Here is a 22,264-nt window from a genome sequence, read left to right as displayed (position 1 = left end):
TTTTGTTTTAATCTTTTTTCTTCCAATCGTACAAATGTTATTGCATCAGTAAAATAGTTGCCTTGTTTTGATGAGCTAGAGAGCTCGATACTTCCGGGTTTTCCAACAACGATACTTGCGAGCTGCTCGGGCGGTGAGATAAAGAGATACACATACTGAGAAGAGCGCCAGCCAGTGCTCGCTAGCTTGAGAAATAGCAATCTTGTTCGAGTTGTAGAATTGACCAACTCATATTCCCTCTCTCTCTCTCTCCCTCTCCTCGCTTACGTAGGATTTGAGGGATGAACATGAATGTAAAGAGAGATACCTGATTGGCTAATATTGGGAGTGGACTGCATTAATAATATGTAGCTATTCTATTGAGCGGTGATGATTCAGCCAGTGATTTGTAAATTTCTTACTTGATCTCGAGGGAACTATCATTATTAACTACGGAGTGTACATCGGGGGACACCCTGCTTGGTCGGCAGCCGTAACTAGGAAACACCCGCTGGATCGTTATACAAGTCGCTGCGAAACTTTGGTGGTCAACATTTGCCTCTGCCTCTGGTCTTGCCAGCAGGCCGAGTTAGTTAATCTCAGATTTAAATCTTAGATTATCTTCATTGTTCTGGTTTTCACCTCCACAGTATCGATAACACCATTGAATTTTGTCAACTTGAATTCAGAGACAAAGATTCAGATAGAGACCTATGTCTGTGCTGTGTGTTCAGTCAAGCATTAACCTTGCCATCCAAAGCTGAGTTGTGACTGTGATGTGAGTGACCTAATTGAAGCAACGAAGAGGATGGATCAATGAGTTACAGAAGAAGATTATAAATCTACTGAAATTCGTTTTACCAGACATTGTGTAAGTATAGTTTTAGATTGTATGGTACTTTTAAAATAGACAATGTTGATCTTTCTTTGTTTCTTTTTGCCTGCTTTTGTGTTCTTTGAAACATTTTGTTATGATAAATATTTTCTTTTTTAAAATTGTTTTGGATGTAATACATCTGCATCATTTTGTGAAGAATGAAGATCTACATAATTATAAATTTCAAAATACTAGATAGCTACAGTGTACATGTAGATCTGTCTAGTACTTGATCTGCAACTCTTTTTGTTTCTCAAGTTTTGAGATCACCCACATCATACATGTATGAAACATAATCGAATACATACATAACATGTGTTTTATTTTGTAATTTAGAAGTGAGAAGCTATTATCTCAAAGTTATGCTAGAATTATTACCATTCATGTTTTGCCTCTTTTAAGCTTTTACCAATTTTCCTCTCATACTGGCAGAAAATTCAAGTTTTATTGAGCAGGTCAACTGAATGAAAATACCAGAATTAATACACATACTTTTTTTTCTACAATATTTTCTGCAATGTAAGATTAACATTAACACTAATTCAACAATGCCTGGGGCGTTACTGATTTAACATTAATTTTTCTGAAAATCTATTTCACATTTTCTGTTCAGTTTCAAAACAGTTATAGAAATGGGTTGAATACAATTTTACAATTAAAAAGATTATAGTGATTACTATTATTGCTGTTTTTTTTCCCTACCCATTTGGATTTTTTAATAAAAAGTATTATCATTATTATTATTATTATATTATTGTTATTTTTATTATTATTACAGGGCATCATCATTACTACTACTAGTCTAGAAGTACAATGTAGTAGTAGTAGTAGTAGTAGTAGTAGCTTGTTCTTATTATTATAATTGTCATTGTTACCAATATTGTTGATGTTGTTGTGTTGTTACCCATTCAAAATGAGGACAGATTTTATATAAATTACCCAGAGCTATCCTCATGTTCATAGATACTTTCCATAAAAACAGATGCAATTTTTTTTTAAACCAGTGTTAGTAAATTTTCAGTATTTTGCACCTACTTTTAATAGCATTACAGGGGTATTCAGTATTCACACAACATCAAATACAAATTATTTGCAGATGTGCATCCAATTTAATGCATGTACTGTAAGTGTAAGCAAATGGAATTCTCTGGAGAATATATTTTAGGTGATTGTGTTTTTTAAATATTTTCCAAGAATTTTTTCTATTCAAAATAAAAAATGTCTTCTCTTTTGATACTCTTAGTGATAAACTGTTTGAATTTCTTTTCCAGAGACTTGGTTATTGTGGATTTTTTTAATCCCAAAGATTTAACCCAAAACAAATTATCAACAGCATTATAACTGCCTATTTTGCTTTCCTTGGCATAAAAAGGCTTCCATTGTCAGGGAGACTCTGATTTTCTGTTTTCTATGAGACTCTGTTTCCGGTGTTAGATCAACTTGTCATCTCCAAGAAAGTAATTTTAAACAACTTAAAATGACAAATTTCCCCTATAGTTCATTAAAATGTGATATACTTTACTTACAAATTGTACTTCTGATAGTTTTACTACTTTATAAAATCATCAGTTCAGACTCTTCAAATTTCTTGAGCCAAGATTGTGTATTCAATCATATAGTTGATGATAATATAAAATTAGGCCAATTTAGTAATCTTGCGGTGTCCATTTAACATTTGACCTGTTAATTCTCATCTCTGTAAGATTCATTTTTACGACATCAGTAGTTATTTAGAAATCATTTCTCTGTTTTGGCTCTGGGATTCCATTTGATGCGTTATGTAGCACACTTGTCAGTTTGTAATTTTTATTTGAGATTTTGTTTTAAGCTTGTCATTTTGGAGACAGAAGTTGAATGATTTAATGACAAATAGTCAAAGACTTGCATTAAACGGTGATTACCATGTACATACATGTAAACCTCCTGTAATATGTTTGATTTCAATAGCTTCAATATCTTTTGAAGATGAGCTCATCATATAATTGAGCTAATGAAGCAGCACAAAAACTGTATTATGGAGTCCTTACAGTCCTTGATGTCACTTAAATCCATGTGTATTACCAGTTATTGGCAGACCTGTGTACATACATGTGTAACCCTTCTACCAATTGTCACTAGCCAAAATTTCAAAATATAACAGTGCAGTTGATCATGTCTATTTAATTGGCAGATTTGATAATGAAATTAATATTTCTTTCTATTATTTTGCAATGAAAGTTACACCAAAGAACATGTAGGCATACAATGTATTTGTTCACAGTACTTGTAACATACAGCGTAATATACTGTAACTGAACCTTTGAAGGCAAACACTTCAAATAGCAACCACTGGTAACTGCTAGCAACTAAAATAGTGAACCATTATCTTATACCCTTCAGGCCAGTGAGGCCACTACTAATATAAACACCACAGATTAATGATAGACCTCGTTCCAACCTGTTACTCAATTTTGCCCCATTTGCTCCTTTAAAAGGCGAACTGTCGTCTCTGGTTTCATTCAAGTGCCACTTAGGGAAGGCTCCGTTCAGTGCCAAAGTCCTCAGAATGTAATTTAGGAGCATGGGGCGATGGCATCAATAATTTACCAGCAAGAAAATGTTCTATTCCCAATGCTTCCATCACATTTTAGAGTCAAATATTCTAGATCTTTACCTTCTAAGGCTTCTATGCTCTGTAGGAAATCAAGTGTATTATATAACAGTTAAATTCTTATTCATAGTAAATCAAAATTTTGGCTAGAAAACTGAGAAAGTGTTTGTGAATGAAGTGAGTTCAACTCGCACTGTCATTGACTCAAGACTGAAATAGCTGAATTTAACCTGCTTGATTTATCTTTGAGGCCCTTTCTTGAGGCATTTTTATGTGTAGCCTACTCTTTGAATCAAACTCATTTTACATCATCTACATGTAATCAACATTTATTCATAACTAGGATAAAATATGGTGATTTTGTGTAGGTATGGAACTATTCAGCCAATTATCATCTTTTAGCAATAATGAATTTTGCCTTTTTGTATGTGTAAGTATGTTTCATCTAGGCACTTTGTTAAAAAATACCAGTATGTCTTTTAAATCACCCTAAATTTCATTTTGAGAATTAAGATCCCTACCGGTACATAGTTATTTTCAGCTCGATATTTACATGTACCCAACAATGTTGATGGGGTGTTTTGTCATACCATGATAGTCAGACTTGAACGTGTAGTTACATGTACATGTAGTACACGTACAGTCGTACATATATCTTTAATAAAAAATTATGGATTATTAAGCCCTATAAATGTAGTTATCATTATTGGTTAAGTGAGACTTTATCACAACATTAACTGTGAGTCAGACATCCTGCTATGTTTGCTTTTACTGTGCCCAACCTCTGAACTAGAGGGTTTCAATCTCCATTATATTGTTTTTATGTGCTTTCTTTTGCAAGATTTAAACCGTACAAAGTCTACTTCTGTCAAGTCTGCAAACCAAGCCTAGCAAAGTATCCATGGTTTCAGCTTCTCCCTGTCTATTTGGACAAAGCCAATTTGTCAGGCATTTAGCTTAGTAGTCAAACTCCAGCTCTCAATTGATTGTGACATTTATTTATTTTCTCATTTGGCTAAAAGTAGCTGCACAGCCGACTGACGAAAAACTAGAGCTGGTAATGTACCGATAAGCAGCATTCACTGGTCAAGGATAGGGGAAGTCAGTAAGCTATGTACACATGGCTGTAGTGCCGCATAGCGCAGCAATTTGATTGTACCGGTATTCACTGTATTGTTCAATTGATACATTATTCTTTCACAGTTGTTTTGTTTAAAATCTAGAGATATTTCCATGCCCTTGGACATTGGAATTGATATACTTGTGTATCCTAATTCTCAACCATTGCACAACAATATTAAAGCACCCATTTTTAGACAAGGCTACTGAAAGAAAACCACCTGATCCACTCCCCTTTTTTCATTAATTGATTTGGAAAGAAGCTTTTGCTGAAGATATATTAATGTTACAGGTATGTGCAGATCCGTCACTGCAGTTTCTTAAGACCTGTCCCAGGTTTCATTAGAAGTTTGTAATTCCATCAACCAAATTAAAAATCTAAAATGTTAGCCTTGATTTACATGCATGATGTTAGGGTACCATATTGATTGATAGCATTTGGAGTATAGCCTTTTTATGATGATGGATTGGGTTTATTTTTTATTTATTTTTTTGAAGAATTGTTAATCAGCTTTATTCATGATACATTGCTGAAGTTGATTAAAATCTGCTTCCTATTCCATCATCTGTTTTGAGCAAAGAGGTCATACCGGTAATGATATACAGTTTCTTTAACACAGGGTTTTATATCACACTCGTTGCTCCAAACAGATGATGTGCACTTCCAACATTAATATATCATTTGCATGTACATGTACCTAATGATTCAGATAAGTTTAGATATTAGTAATAAGTACTTATCTTTTTTAAGTAAGATGATGTACTATTTTAATTTTCTGATCTTTGGCTGATTGCCACCCAGCCTATTATGCATGCTGAAAGCATGAAGAAAAAAAACTAACAAACAAAAAGCAGGTAAATAAGCTTGTGGTCTTTTCCTTAATAAGATTGGACATGATTATGGTCAAATAAATTTTTTTTTAAAAATATATATATAGATTTTGTTTCTGGGACTGCAATGTACAGTACTTCTCACAATTGTCTCTGCAACTTAAATGGGATATCGTTTCAATTCAATTCAAAGTTTATTCAACACTCTTCATATAAACATTCAAAACATACAAATACAGAATGGAGTTATAATTTTTTTTTTTAAAACAAGAAAGTGATAACAAATACAATGGCAATTTATAAGAGCATTGGGATAGGCAGAAAGGAGGGAAGTTCCTTATATAAAAGCCTACATGTACCCCTAAAAATTATAGGTGCTGTGTCACTTTATGTAATTAGTCTGACATTCATTAGCCCAATTTGAAAAGCTGTCAGGTTTTTAAACAGTACTCCAACACAGGTATAAAATTGTCAGAACGTGTTTGTCGTTCCATTTTTGTCTTATTTTCTATTCTCGTGAGTAGTGCACATGCACTATTTGTTGCTACTCTGATCGTGATGGTGCAGAAGTGAGGAGAGTCACATGACCAAAAAGTGGAATAATCCAATGGTGTTTTGAGAGCGAGCATTAACACTAGAAAAAAATGGCAGTTTCCGCTGGAGTATCTTTAAACCACACTCCAGAGGTGGGTTTTTCAATTCAGGGGTCAGTAACAAAACTTGTAGGGTGAGAAAGACCCACGGTTTCTGCTTGTAGTGTAAATGCCCTTATTGTGATTAGTCTGCCTTCATTATTACAATGATGCCCCGCTGGAAGAATTATATATAACAAGCTGTTGACCAGACTAATGGGTTCTAATCACTTTTCAAATTAGCTTGGAGCTTAGAAAGAGGCCTCAATATCATACAGTCATTGTACTTCCTAAAGTCCACATTAGTTTCCTCTTGATTGCATGGTGTTGGTCAACCTGAAATATTAAACTGTGTTTCAATTTTATTTTTTATTTTTTTATTTGCAGCCCAAGATCCTGCACTTTAAGCATTTTAGTTTTTAAACTAATTTTATATATTGAGAAATATGATGGATAGACAATTCTTGAAAGCATTGTAAAAGAATTCAACCCTTCCGGACTCTGAATTTGTAGATATTATCTTGCATTAAGAGAAGGGAGAGCAATCCCCATTTGGATTTTGGCAGACATTTCATGTATGGTGGACAAGTTTGTACTGATATCATCTTTTTTCTGCCACTTCATTCAATGGCCATTGAATAATCTCTTGTGAGAGAATACATGTACAATTTGATATTATTGAAAATGTTTTTGCACTTTCCATATAGTGCACCAAATATTAGCTGAAAAGTACACTTTGTATGATTACTCAATATTCTAATAAGGAATTTTTTTTGCAATTTTTTTCTCACAAATTTGTGTCGGGATGCCAATTATACAACATGCAAAAATTAGCCGGCAAATGTGTAAAAGCAATAACTCACAAAATTTCTGTGTCTGTCTGCCAAAGTTATTGGCTTACACAGTAATCCATGTTATCATATCAATATTTAAAGCAATTACTGGTTTACATTCTATGTCTATTTCAGAGTACATCTCTGGGTCTATGTTGACTATGTTCATATCCGATGTAGATTTGTAAATGTAATTGATGAATGATGGGAAACTCCCGGGTTTAATACATAATGTTTGCAAGACTGACCTTGGGTGTAGTCGCAGGTGTATCCAAGTATAGCAAACCAATTAACCATCGGTGTTGTCTGCAATCAAAAGCTTCATTCACTATGTACCTGAGTGCTAGGTTGTGTGAAATATTACTGATTCAAAACAAAAGGGGAGATAGAGACCTATACGAATGATATAGACTGCCTGACCAGAGACATATCTCTGGCCTTTCACTTTCCAGCACCCCTCCAGTACCCCTATTATTTTGTTGTTCTCTCTCTCTCTCTCTCTCTCTCTCTCTCTCTCTTTCTCTCTCTCCCTCTCTCTCTTTCTCTCTCTCTCCCTTTCTCTCTTTCTCTTTTTCCCTTTTTCCCTCTCTCCTTCTTTCTTTCCCTATCTCTCTCTCTCTCTCTCTCTCCTCCACATACTGTATGCAAACACACACACATGAATATATCCCTTTTTCTCTATAGATTCATCTTTTTTTGTAAATATTTGTCTACTGGTATCTACCAATTCTTTTCAGCTTTAAATATAGCTTTATCTTTCTCCTTCTTTCTCTATTTTGTTATTACTTTCTACATCCATGATATATTGTCTGTTGAGAGCCAGAAGGGAGTATAATCACACTAGTCATATCCTTTATTTTATCGCCCTCCTGGCTTTCAGCAGACAATACCGGTAGTCTGTATATCCATGAGTTTGTACTGAATGTCAAACAGCCTAAGATGAATGATTAATGACTGCTATTTTGTTAAGTACCTACTCAAACGATTTATCCAAGTACGTGCATGAAACCCAATTTTCTATCATCGTCATTAACTAACTCCATTCGACTCTACCTTTCCACAGGCATTATTATACGTTTCAGAGTGGGAGTATACAGAAAAGCTTGCTGTTGTAAATTCTTGTATGTTACGTGGCCAATTATTGAGGTTAGAAGCTCATTTGTAAAGCCTATTACCGGTACATGCAAAATGTGGGAATCACAAAGGGCAGTTGGTGTTGAGATTGATAAAAATGGAATGGAAAAACATAGTCTGAAGCCACAATGACAAAGGGGAAAAGTGAAAATCCGAAGAAAAAATTGTGATGGCTCCAAAGTTATTAATGACTGGTATGATTATGAAGTTTAGAATGTGAAATTTAATGTCAATATTTGGTGTAGAGGTATGCTCAATCACAAATTTGAAAAGGATTGTTTTTGTAGTAAATGGCCAAAAGAAAGTGTATCAATCTGTATATACAGACATATTGAAATACAATTCTCTTTGGCTCGTCATGGTTGTCTGCCCAACACAAACATTGGACAGATCCTGCATTTTCTGATTGAAATGAAATATTCATTAACCACGGGATCCTCTTTGGCTGATAAATATTGATAAAGCATAGACCAATCCTTCATGATACATCCCCCACTCCAACCACACATGGTAGGTGAGATGCGTGTATACATGTATGCCAAACAGAGCAGGTAAGTACTTCTGCATTAGCATGCCACAAAAAAAATGCCTCATCAAAACAAACTCATCATCTGAATGATGCAATGTCATCTTTTCGAGGCAAATCATTAGTCTATGTATGTGGCTATAGCTGAATGTCACAGTTTTAGCTGTACCCTGTTGCACTTCACATAATTGCTTAATCACTATACTGTTACCTTTGGTGTAATAATGTTTGTGGCCTGCCACAGGGTCAATGGAGCTTGTCAAATTAATTGATGTAAATATGTTCATCTTTACCATGATCCTAGATCTACCAAGCCATGTATACTGAAGAAGAAAAAAATATGCGTGAAGTTTTCCCAAAATGAGGATTATTATATGTCCACCCAGCCTTGATTTTTTTGTTTTGACTGAACTTCTGTAATGCAATGACCAGTAAGGGTCAAAAGAAACAATAATTAGTTTGAAATAGGGGGAAATATTACAAAAGCGGGGTAAATGATAATTACTCTTGTGGCATACTTTTAGCTAATGGATAATCACTCAGGAACAATTAATTAATGCTCGGATGATGTACATGTACATTAATTAATGTACATACAGAGTAGATAAATACATGTATACCATCCACAGTGTAGGAGTTAGATGAAATAACCTTTTATTCATGCTTTCACACATAATTGAATATGATAATATTCTGTATATGGTTCATGATATAACTGGGCTTTCTTCTTAAACACCAAATGCAACCTGAAGGTCATTCATGTTAGACTTCAAACAAAACAGATTTTTAGAATGTGAACGTTGAAATGGCCTGCATATATCTCAAAATCCAACTTCATGTAAAAAGAAAAGTCCTGTAGCTTGTAATCATCACAACTCTATAATAGTATCTGTGCAAAACAGATACTGGTAGTAGTATCTGTTTTGTGTAATCTAGCTGTATGTGATATCATGGTATGATAGTGTGATCATGAAATAGAAGGAAGAGGTATGAACTTGGAAAGTGCATCTCCGAGCCACAAATCCAGTCTAGCTAGTAATGTAAAGAACACTGATTCGATTAGAGCTGGGAGCCTGCCCATCCAGGCATGCATGGTACCAAAATCTTTTGGGGAGAGACTGCACTATGACTAGCACATAGGCATTGATGAAGTTCATGTCAAAAGTTGTTGTACTTGCTTTGGTGAAAGTCACCGATCTATGTACGTGTAAAGATTGATCTATCATGTATGAAAACCCTGCAATTATCAAACAATCTATAAAGCATTTTAATGAAAAGGCATACATTTTTCACAAGTTATTATGTCACATTTGAGACCTAAAAGGGCATTAACTCTGTTTAAAGGTACAAGAACTACTGTAACACCTTTTTGGTTTTCGTCGATCAGAGTAATGTAGGTTTTAAGAGAGTTTTGCTTAAAGTAGCTGTGCAAAGATTTGAAAAAATTAAATTTATTTTCATTATTGCAAAGGTGAAAGTGAAACTTAGATTGGACAACATCAAAATTCAATACTTGGAAACATTAAAAGTAATGATTATTATCAATTATAAAACGCTTAAATACATCCCCAGCATAGCACCTGAAGAGCTTTCCAACGCATTCTCACATACCGGTAGTTTCTTGTGTTTAGGTTTAAACAGTATATAACATGTGCTTTTAAAATTCAGGGCTAATTTGTTGGCAGAGATCCAATTATGAACGTTGTTCAGCTCAGTGTTTATTGCGCAATTGATTTCATTGATATCATTACCAGAAATAAAAAGGTTTGTAGATCATCAGCAAAAATGATTGAAAATAATCTTGAAATATCAATAGCATAATCACCTACAGTGTACCATGTACTGTACCTATACCGTGCGAGTCAAAAAAAAGTTTACACCTAGAAAATTGCTAATTATTTTTAAAATCATCTATGAACAGTAAATTATTATACATCTTATGAAAGAGTGTTTTATCCTAAATCATTTGGTACCATTTTTGTGTGGTATGTGTTCACGCATGGATGAACAGGTGGCATTGTTTGCGAGAGTGCAAAAATCGACTTGCGCCAAAGTGATGCCTTCAGTATGTATTATGTTGGGATTAGCGGAGTGAGAGAATGGATTGAATGTTTCAAATGAAATGCATTGCATATGGTTTTGCAAAGGGCAAAGTCACACACACCCACACACACGCGCATAAATGTTCGTTGATATTTGATATTCGATATTTGATATGTGTGGCATGATTAATTTTGTTAGGGGTGTTATTTGGATCTGCAAAGACCGAATTAATACCCAAATCCCAATTCTCGCTACCCTAAATAGGTACGAAAATCTCGAAATTCGCGAGACGAGGTAATTTTCACTCTCTCGGGTCGTCACTACAACTTCCGGTATAGAGTCCCATCCCAAGTCACGGCCTTCATCCACCCCCATTTTTCAGGGTTCTTATGCTTGGAATCATGAGCCCAGCACTGTGCAGCCTCACAAAAGAAAACCATCGTCACTGATGTCAAAAGACGCAAAAAACAACGAATGAAATGTTCAAATAAACGTTGAAATATTTGCAAAAAAAAAACAAGACCGAGCAGACGACATATTCGGTGCATACACGTTGTGTGGCGACGGCGTTTTACGTTTGCGCTATCGCGCGCCTGCACAGGAAGCTGTAATGTCGAAAAGCTATCCCATAATGCAATGCGCGTTTTCAGGATTTTCCCCGGATCTCGGCAGAATCGCTATTTGGGGTAGCGAGAATTGTTTTATTCAAACATCACATAGGCAACTTTGGCACAATTCGATTTTTGCACTCTCGCAAACAATGTCTCCTGTTCATCCAAGAGTGAACACATACCACACAAAAATGGTACCAAATGATTTGGGATAAAACACTCTTTCATAAGACATATAACAGTTTAATGTTCATCAATGATTTTTTTAAATAATTAGCAATTTTCTAGGTGTAAACTTTTTTTTGACTCACACTGTATATAGTGTAATAAGGGCACTGTAATAAGTAAAGGGAATGTTTTCATTTGCGATTTTTCACATGGCTTCATTGTCATTTCAAATATTATGCTTCATTTGTTATTTATGACTTGGTATGTAATAATGGCCTTGGTTAATAGGTCAATTCACTACCATAATTGATTACTTCGGATGCTCATACTGTTTACATGATAGATGATTGTTTGCCATTGATTGCATTTATTTTCAAAGGGTGCGTAATTAGGTCCGTGATCAATAGAATGAGGGTAATTTGAAACTGTGTGAGCCACATGTAGTTATTATTTCAATAAAACAGTCATTATTGACAGCAGGAAGTAAATGATATGCCTCAGTATTAATGAATAAAACAAATTAATCTGAAATCAATGTTAAGGGCAAGTAAATGTAAAAGGGTGTATTAATGAAAATTTGACTGATAAAAATATTACAGAACTGAAGGCCAAGAACATTACAATAACACTTGACATTTGAGATTTTGATTTCAAATGTGATATTTTTTTACAAACTAACATCACAATGTCATTTTCTTTCCTCACATACATTTAGAACCTCCCTTCGCGCAGAGTTCTAACAAAACATTTTCATTTTCATTTTCAAGACTTGGAAGGACGTTGCTTCTAAAGTGGGCAATATTCATTATTACTTTATAAGCATCATGCCATCATCCTGCTCAAATGCTACACCATAAACCTCAATTACCCTATAAAAGTTCTCCTTGAACTATAAGAAATCACAGAGTATTGTCTGGTCCATATAGGAAAATTCCAGTTGGAAGACGGTTTGTTGTATGCCTTTATGAGCTGCCCGATATTACCTGGCCTCTATGTTTTGCCAATCATATTGGGAATTGCTAAAGGGGATTAGACCTAGGCTATTTTCCAAAGTCTTTGAAAATAAAGTGTGTCTTTCCTTTTTGAAAGCTTTGTAGATATTGAATTTTTTGTAAAGACATCAATCTAGACAGTTTAGGTAAATCATGTTACAAGCAGAAGGGCACATACATGTATGCTCAGGCAGCAAATGTACAATTCAAGAAAAGCACATCAAATATTGATGTTTATTTGACTTCACTTTGACAAGTTAAGGTTAAATCAATATTTAAAAGGGCAGAGGAATGAGTATAACAATATTTTCAAAATGGTTCATTTGTAGATAGAAACTTTTTAACAGTCCTTACTCCTCACCCCTTTTTTGACAAATTTTGATTTAACATTCAAGATTCTAGAGTGTACATCTAAAGCACACATAATAATAACTTCATAAATTTATAACAAACCGTGATTCATGTACCGGTAGATTATAATTTCTCCATCCTTATAATACAGAACCAGAAAATTGAAAATGTTGACCAAAACATGTTTATGTGCCCTTTTGCTGGGCACACAAGGAAATGCACAAATCCTTGATGAATTAATATGCATTATGTTTTCTTTTAAAAAAACGGTACCGAGGAAAGATGGATAATCCAGTTAAACTGAAAATGATTTAACAACAGGTGCAGGCTGTATTTATTTTTTGGTAATGCATGGAATCTATATTTGAAAATTGATTAAAACTCACTTGAAAGAGGTCATCTAATAGACAATTATGAGAACTGAAGAACACTAATAGATGTAAATGTATATATTAAAATGCTGTCACTAACACATCTATTGCTAATAATTTCTGCCTAAATAGCAGTGTTGTGTGGAGACTACCTATGTACCAAACACAGGCAGCTAGAAACACAGTCGGGTAATTTATTTGCAGATGGAGATTCTATTCATTTGTTTGGTGATGCATGGAATCTTATTTGTCAATTGATCACACTTCACCTGAAGGAGGCTAACTGTTTATATTCCTCCAGCTGCAGTGGTTTAATGAAAGTCCCAAATCAATGCTCCGCCGTCCGTGAAGAAGAGCTCTCACCGGCAATCCCACTCGTTTAATAACTGTACACTAAGAGACTTTCCATGGTGGACACCCGCTGAAAAGGTTTCAGCCTTATTAAAAGAAATTCATGCAAAATGGATCAGATAAAAGGGATTTTGGCTCTCTGGAGACTAAATATAATATATCATCTGTTTGGAGCCAGAAGGGTATTAATTCAAATAATTTTTCACAAAGATAATGCCTTTCCGGCTCTGAACGGACAATATATAAGTAATAATTTGATTCTACAGTAGGTACATTGTAAGAGGTATATTGTTATTTATTAAAATCCATTCCTTTATGTATTGTAAAATATTCTTTGATGCTTTAATGACTGATTCTTTTGTAGTCTTACCTCTAATTTTAATCCACGTTTGAAACAGTCGGCTAAAAACAAAAAAGATGGAAAAAATGCATGTTTAACCTATAATTATTGAGCACATATAGCTTTCTTGAACATTATATGATACATATTATATGTTTGCAATACTGGGAGATATGAGTTGGTCAACTGGTCAGCTCTCTTTTTTTCCTCTTATTTGTATTAACCAAAATTAAAGGATCCTTGCTAAAAACCGAGACACTACATGTATGTTTTGCAGATGATGATGTTAAGGTTGGTCAGTCTTCAGACCTAAATGATCATATCTGATTGATACATCTGTCAAATTCCAACCACACATGTCTTTTCTACGTATTTTAATGATAAACATGATATAGGCACTTATGTCTCTCTCTCTCTCTCTCTAAGTGCCATATCGATTGACTTAGGGGATCATGCTGTTCCACAACCCTCGGTTCCTAGCCTTCTGTATTAGTACCACTCCCAGTTCTTTCACTCCTCTCTCTTCCAACAATTTCTGCAGACTGTCCATCCAAAGTATCCTTCTTCCCCTACTCCTTCTTCCCACAATTTTCCCTGTCAAAGCAAGATTCTCTAGGCCTTCTTTACGTGTAATGTGACCCATGAACTTCAACTGCCTAATCAACATCTCACGTATCATTTTCCTTTGCACTCCAGCTCGTGTAAGAACTTCCTCATTACTAACTCTGTCAGTCCAGGGGATTTTCATCATTCTTCTTAAGAACCACATTTCGCAACTTTCTAAACACTTTTTAGTATCAGAGGCTAAAGTCCATGTTTCACTACCATACATAAGTACTGGGTAGATGTAACAATTCAATTCTCTTATTCTGGTCCTCATACTCATTGTTCGATTTGTCAGAATTTTGCCTAGCTTTGAAAATGAAGATTTAGCGAGAGCTATCCTCTTGCATGATCTCTGTCTCACATCTGGCATCCTCGGTGATCATGCTGCACTTATACACACACAAATTAAGAAATCTACTTAATGAATTAACACTTTTCAATGGGTCTCTCTTTATTACAAGTAGTACATGAGCTAGTACTTTCTTGGCACAACTGATATACATGTAATTATTTGTATAGACCATACTGTGTTCTTAGCTTTGCAGTAGGAATTATTGAAAAATTACCATCTGCCACCGATTTCTATTTGATGATCAAATAAATGCTGATTTTTGTCTGCTGAGAGCCAGGAGTGCATTAATTAACATCAATAATGATCAATTCTTAATGCCACCCTGTGTCTCAAAAGGTGATTTTATTTTATGACAAAGGAAAGACACTCCGATGTATTGTCAAAAAATCAGATCAGCTGTGCTAAAATATATACATTTCCTTCAGACAGTTGCTTCAAAATATTACAGGTAGCATAATGTACTTGTTAGTTCATCAGAATTTTATGATTTTTTTTTTGAAGCAATATTTGCTGTTCATAAACTATGAGATGACATTTCATGTCTATACCTATACCAGAAAAGATTTTGTTTTTCATACAGTGTGAGATGTCTAACAGTTCTCCTTAAGGTTTGTAGTGCTTTGTACATAAAATTATATATGACACAGTAAACCAGAGTTTTTATTATGATGTACATGTAATGCACTGAACCTTTCTGTATCTTATGAGACAAAGATAATTGAGTACCGGTATATACCTTTGTTGCATGCAGCTACCTCCCTTTATCCCCGCTTGCCATTCACTTGTAACTTCTTCTTTTTTTAAAGAGAAAAAAAGTGATAAACCACCACAATTTTGTCATGTGTGAATAAACCTTTAGAAGGCTGAGACATACATGTATATCACACCATTATTTTTTTAACAACAGATACTATACAAACCAAGCTTTTTGAGAGTCATGGAAACAAAATTAGATGTGAATGGGCTTACACAACCAATTATGGAAGATAGGAAGAAGAGCGTGTAATTCAATTTAAGTGGAGAAAAGCTTGCTATTCATCTGTTTGGTGACGCGTGGAATCTAGTTTGTCAATAATTGATCTCACTTCACGCGATGGAACACACCCTTTGACTGTGTGTTTCCTTTAGCTTCAGTGATGAGTGAAAAGCAAAGATCAATGAGCTGGTAGAGGCTCTCTTTTCCTTGGCAACCCTGAGAGATATCTTAATACCAGAACATGAAAAGACTTCACATATTAGACATGAGTTCACCTCATTAGTAAAGACTGGTTATCAGTTTCTTCAAGATTAGATGAAATATCATGGATGTATCTTCATATTCAACAGGCTTCTTTGTCAACCTATTATTTGATTAATTCAGAATTTGAATACATTTTGAGGCATCTTAAACTTTATTTCAGTGTGCATTTCTACAATTCGTCCCTATTTTTCCGAAGTAACGGTAGTGAGGAAAATCGTCACGCAAAGTGAATGCAATTTTTTTTCTCAATTTGATATTTCATCAATACTTTCTCACTGAAAGTTACTAAATAATGATAATACCAAGTAAGATGTATGGATTTTAGAATAAATTGGAAAAAATGCAATTTGTATGTTTTATATACACTAGAGTTATTGCACTTAACTCTCTGTACTATAAATGAGTTAATATGATTTGTTCTTGTTTCTCCTAATCCGATGAAACTCTCCTATAAATAGGAATGGCTGCACCACTCCTTGCTCAAAGTTCAATCAATTTAGCTGTGTGGATCCTGGGCAATTTAGATTACCGTAGGTTGTGTGGGGTGAACAGCAATATTGCTTTCTCTCCAATTTGCAGACCAATTGAACAAATTCTGGACCATAGAGTCGTCTTCGTAATTTAGCCTCTCTGTCTTTCTTTCTCTATCTCCAACGGTCTTCCCCTTGCTATTTTACATGTACCTATTCCTTCTGTCTGTGTTTATATTCAAGGAGCTTATTGTCTGCTGTCCCTCTTGCTCAACCCCCTTTCCTATCTCCACTCTCTTCCCCTCTATTTGTTTCTCCCTCCCTCCAACTCACCCCCCCCCCCTCACCCTCTCTCTCTTTCTTTCTCTCTTTCTCTCTCTCTCTCTCTCCCTCTCTCCCTCTCTCCCTCTCTCCCTCTCTCCCTCTCTCCCTCTCTCCCTCTCTCCCTCTCTCCCTCTCTCCCTCTCCCCTCTTCCTCTCTCATTTCAGTACTCACCAATTCAGATTACATTGTTTTTCAATTAATGTTTAAACAATTTTCTTGTCTGATCTTTAGATCCATGATGTTGTAAAAGTTCCCTCATTCATGTGCTAAATAATCATACAGTGCCCACTGTGTGCACATCCAATTGAGAGGAACAATTTTTTTTCCAGATCATATTTCATTTTGTAATTTAATATCTAGATCAAGAGGTAAAAATGAGTAGAGACACTTCTTTCATCATGTAAATGTAATGTACCGTAGCTATGCTATTATCCTTTGTACTACATTCCGTATCTAGACCATTTTCATAATGTAATCAAATTTAATGCATGAATCTTTGTTAGGCCTACATGTAAGTGCCATGTTACACATTATTTCATGCACCTGTTATGAATAATTGTATTTTATTAGTCAAAATGCAAATTGCATACATTAATTGTTGCTAGGTAGGACAAACATAATGGCTTGTCCTGCCTAACAACATTGGCATTCTGACTATTGAAAACAATTATTTGTAACCTGTGAATAAAATAATGTGTAACATGGCATTTGTGACGAGGCACGTGACGTGCATTAAATCTGACTTTATTATGAAAATGGCCTAATGCCAATTACATAAATAAATTAGTGCCCTTCTAGGGTAAAGGTTTCGCATACTAAATGAAATAGATTTGTCAACTGCTATATTTTAGTCTATTTAAATGAATGAGTTACAATTGTTCTCGTGTTATATATTTTTCACCAAATATAATTTTCAACTTCTCAGCTTTGATTTTCCCTCTTATAAAAGAAGAGGTTTTGTTATTGAAGTTAATCTGATTTTTTTTTTTTTTTGGGGGGGTGTTATATTGTACAATATTGGACGATATCAAAACATAGATGATGTGAAATAGAATAACCCGCAAGTACATGTATACATGTATGAAAGCTCATACAAAGTATCTTGACCCCTGGCTTATACAAGATGACTAAATTGGAACAGCCCTTGTGACCTAGAAATGCACTTCTGGAAGAGTGAAAGTGTAACTTCGAGATACTGAGATAAGGATATGATCTTCTCATTGACTTGCCTACCTCGATCACTTCACGATTGGAGGGGTCTCGATCGTCAGGTGAGAAGGAGGTTGATTGACATCTCAAGAAAGTTAAGATACAGGGAGAGAAACCTGCACTCTCCCCTTGCGTGTTGTCAAGTCTTCTCTGGCAACCCCTGAAGACACCCTAGATCCATGGCTTTTGTGTTTCTCGTCCTTAAAAAGAGATGTCTCGTCTTTTTTTACAAAGTGATATATCGAGCCCAGAGGATTTGGCATGTAATCATTCATGAATGAATATTCTCAGGTGGAATGAGCAGGGTCATTTTGTAACCTTCTATCCCATTCATCATCTTTTTATCATGATTCATTACTTTTTGACACTCATTTTGCTATTAAGTTGTTTAAAAGGTCTGCATTAACTTGAAGTTGCTACAGAAACCAGCTCATCTTGAGATAGATTTTCCTAATTATATATTTCATAGGACCAATATGTGGAATTCATTAGGTAAAATTTTAAAAGAAGCCTATACTTTAAATAGATTTAAATGACTTGTTAAAATATTTTATACTGAATTCTTACTTATTTAATTGACTCTCTACTTTGTCTGTTTTTCACCTCTTTGACTCTACATTTTTCATATTTTTCTTAAGCCGTAACTTTATCTGTATATTTCATCTATATATATATATATATATATATATATAGTGTATTTAGTGTATAGTGTATTGTGGTGTTTTTTGTTTTATTTTCTATTATTTTATAAATTTGCCATTTCTTGTACAGTTCTTTTTATCTCCGGCTACAGAAAATGTGAATAACTTGTTCACATTATTCACTCTGTGATGAATGAAATACGTACATACTTTGTATGGCATCAACCCATGATGGGTTTGTTGACCCCTCATCAGAGACTGCAGCAAGAAATCCAGAGAAAAAACAAAAATAGTAAAATTAATGACTTGTCAGATCTAGCACCTGCTCTATTGTATGACTACAGTCTAGTGAAAGGGAATGTGAAAAGGCAACTTTGTTATTAATAGCATCCTTGTAAAAATGGGCCAGGTAATTTCCCATCAGCACCTGCTCTATGCATGGGAAGTGAATTCATTAAGTAATATCTCAATTCCGCTATTCCAGATACTCAGTACAAATATAGCTCTTTTTTTAGAGCCAGAAGGATATTAACTCTGTGTGAAACTATACGAGTTAATGCCCTTCTGGGTCCAAACAGCCACAAATATGCTGAAATGTTGACTTAAGCTGTGATTCTTCTGTCCACCCCCCCCCCCATAACTGTTACAATTATGTTGACATTTATAATGGACAAAAATATGTGGCCTACATGATTGAACCAATGACACCCTTCATATAGAGGGTACATACACTGTACGTGATGTACGTGTATGAAAAAACCTTATTTAGAAATGAAATACCAACCTTTTATCTTTTTTTTAAAGCAGCTGAATACATTGCAAGAATTACAGGTTTTTTTTAATGCCTTCCCCAAAGCAAGACTTGATTTCTGCTGAAGAAAAATAGGTCAGAAAGTACTCTGATTTGTAATGACTTGTGGCTCTCAACAAAAATGTGTGAAAATTAACAGAAAAGGCATATGCCGGTGCTTTCTTGGCAAGAACAGTGTGAAAGAAAGAAGACAAAAATATTTGAAATGGTGATAGAACGACACCTGCCCCACACTTTTATGTAGTGTTTGCTTCCGTTTTGTGATGAGGAAAAGAAAGGCATTGTAATATTGTCTCAGAAATATTATTTAATGGTTAAAAATATTATCCCAAATGAAGATAAGTTTAAGAGCAGGTAGAACGTGAAGTGCAATCAAATGTAAAAGATGGACATATATAACAAAATATTTTTGATTAGTGGAGGAACAATTTTATTTCTTCTTCCTCAATTTTACTGACCAGTATAATTCAATAATATAAATGAACATGTAGGGCACTCATTGTCACCTGTATGTTTTGTGTTTTTTTAATAGAAGTTGTGCTACAGCAAATTTTTACTCACCACTTTCTCCTTTGCCCTTCAGTTGACAATTGAATAAATGAGTTTTGGTGCTGTGATTGAATAGCATTCATGAAAGAAAGTCGAACATGGTGTGTGAAATATTATCAAGAAAGAGGACTGCTAAAAAAAATTAATATGAAATAAAATATCCTTTGAAATAAAAAATAGTTCAACTAAAGTGCAATGATAAATTTCTTACGTTGGAGTGAATGCACACACATAAATACATGTATTCTTATAAATCAGTGTATTTATAAAGTAAGATGCGTCATGTGTTTGTGTTTATTTTTACTTTTTTGATACAATATATTTTCTACAAACTACATTTTTATTTTCTTTCTTTCTTAATCCATACATTTAGTTACACAAAATCTATATTATGCAAGCGATGTTTTGTTATTTGCTTTAAAATGCACCCTTGAAATTCACTTGACCTTATTTTTGTCATTTCTTTCCTCAGCAACTTGCAGCAGATCCTTCAGACAGGATGTACTTAACATGACCAAGATGTCGTTGACCGGTCTCTTCAGGCAAGATCCTCGGATCCCAGCCAAGACAGAGGGCGCCGTGGTACGAGAGTGCATCTTCAATGAACTTGAGAGTCAGATGAAAGAGGTACAGCACCAGCAGTGGCAGCATGATCAGGATGAGAAACAGCGTAAGCAGACGGTAGACTATAGCTGGCTCGTCAGCACCCAACCCAAGTATTATATCATCCCTCAGCTCCAGCAACTCGAGCTTGAGGACCTCTGTAGCAAGATGAAGGCGTGTGAAACGGGGAGGATCATTTCACGCTTCAGGGAGCTTCTCACTAGGCAGCCGGAAGTGAAGGAGGTGCCACAGATCTTGAAAGCCATCATCGAGCAGGTGCTGCAGGAACGACCGCCGGAGGAGACAATCACAGACTGGATGTGGAAAAAGACAAATAACCTGACCAAAGTCAAACAAAATATCCGTGTGCATCCGTTGGCAAGCGTGTCGGAGCAGGTAGACAGACAGTATGCTCATACCAGGAGTCGTAGAGCCATTAGTGTGCCAGAGTTTGGGAACAGTGCAACACTTAGGAGTAGATCGTTACCAGAATTTTGTGCCAACATGGATAGTTTACCAGTATAGTAATGAATGATGTACCTTTGCTATATAATCTATTGTATTTTTTCTGTTTGGTTTTGATAACTACGTGTTTGTGTGTGACATTTTTTTTCTTTTCCCTCGAATATTGTGTTCATTTTTTATGTTACAATATTTACTACCATGATTTGGGTCTGTTTTAATTCATTAAGTTATTTTCAATAGGTATTTTCCCACCCTGTTCTTATTCTTTCAACTTCATCAACTACCAAAGTCACACCATTATCGAAATCAGTATTGATCAAAATGTTTGTGTAGTAGCGATGCCGGTATGATGACAAATCACATATAAAGCTGGCTTGATCAAATCAAATGGCAGGGAAAAGACGGGAAGTAGATCCTCATCAATATCCACCAATCAATCAAGGCTCATCAGCTTCATATTCCACCCCAGTGCGTTGAAGGGTTATTTCCATATAGAATGAGGATGATCACTGACCTAAAAACCACAAACTTGGGGATTGCATTATGGTTCATTCTATTAAATTGGCTGGACTGGGGGTATTTTTATAATGTCTCCATCAGCCCTGATCAATCCATTCAATCTACGGTATCTTTCATCCACTTGGCCTCCATAATAGATGGATATCATGAAACAAGCATCTAATGTTTGATAGTTTCTCAGGTCAAGCAAAGGGGCAATCTGTTCGGAATCGTATTCATGATTCAAGGCTCTTTTTATTTAAAACGATATCAGGCCATTTTACTAAATGAAACATTTATGTCTCAGTCAGGCTGATTAACACATACCGTATGCAGGTGCAAGAAGAGTTAATTAACCAGTTACAGAAAAACCCTTTTGGAGAAGGAGTAATTTTATATAAATTATTACATGTGTTATTTTTTGCTACTTTTTAGTATTGTTACCTTCGAATCTCTATGATGTATTATAAAATTAAAGAAGTAATTAAATGTACATTTACATGTATTACAAAAGAATTACTGAATCCTACATCATGTGCGTGTATTTCTATGTAAAGCAGTATACAACAACAAAATTGTGCTAGATATCAGACATGTAGGTGCATTTCTCTCCTTTGCAAGTCACAAAAATGGCATTTCATTATTAAAGCTTTACAATATTTCACTACAGAATATTTTTTGTTTTTAATGTCAAGTGACATAACACTGTAATCAAGATTTGGAAAGAGCATATTAATCAAATGAGGA

The 22,264-nt window shown here is 34.9% G+C and overlaps 1 protein-coding gene across 1 annotated transcript; it reads left to right on the top strand.

The window, feature by feature from the left end:
- Positions 1–72: 72 nt before the first annotated feature.
- On the top strand, positions 73–22,033 carry LOC575761 (protein RD3). The gene is made up of 2 exons (XM_776138.5): positions 73–850; positions 20,424–22,033. Exon 2 carries the CDS (start codon positions 20,462–20,464, stop codon positions 21,077–21,079), a length of 618 nt encoding a protein of 205 aa, XP_781231.2. The 5' UTR covers positions 73–850; positions 20,424–20,461; the 3' UTR covers positions 21,080–22,033.
- Positions 22,034–22,264: the final 231 nt, after the last annotated feature.

Source organism: Strongylocentrotus purpuratus, unplaced genomic scaffold, assembly GCF_000002235.5.
Source record: "Strongylocentrotus purpuratus isolate Spur 01 unplaced genomic scaffold, Spur_5.0 spur5_scaffold_6, whole genome shotgun sequence".
NCBI lineage: Eukaryota > Metazoa > Echinodermata > Echinoidea > Camarodonta > Strongylocentrotidae > Strongylocentrotus > Strongylocentrotus purpuratus.
Note: the sequence above shows the minus strand (reverse complement) of the source record. Positions and strands in the feature narration are given on the sequence as shown.

Bases quoted from the DNA above. Each gene is read 5' to 3' on its own strand.
- LOC575761 (XM_776138.5), top strand. From the start codon at position 20,462: ATGACCAAGATGTCGTTGACCGGTCTCTTCAGGCAAGATCCTCGGATC.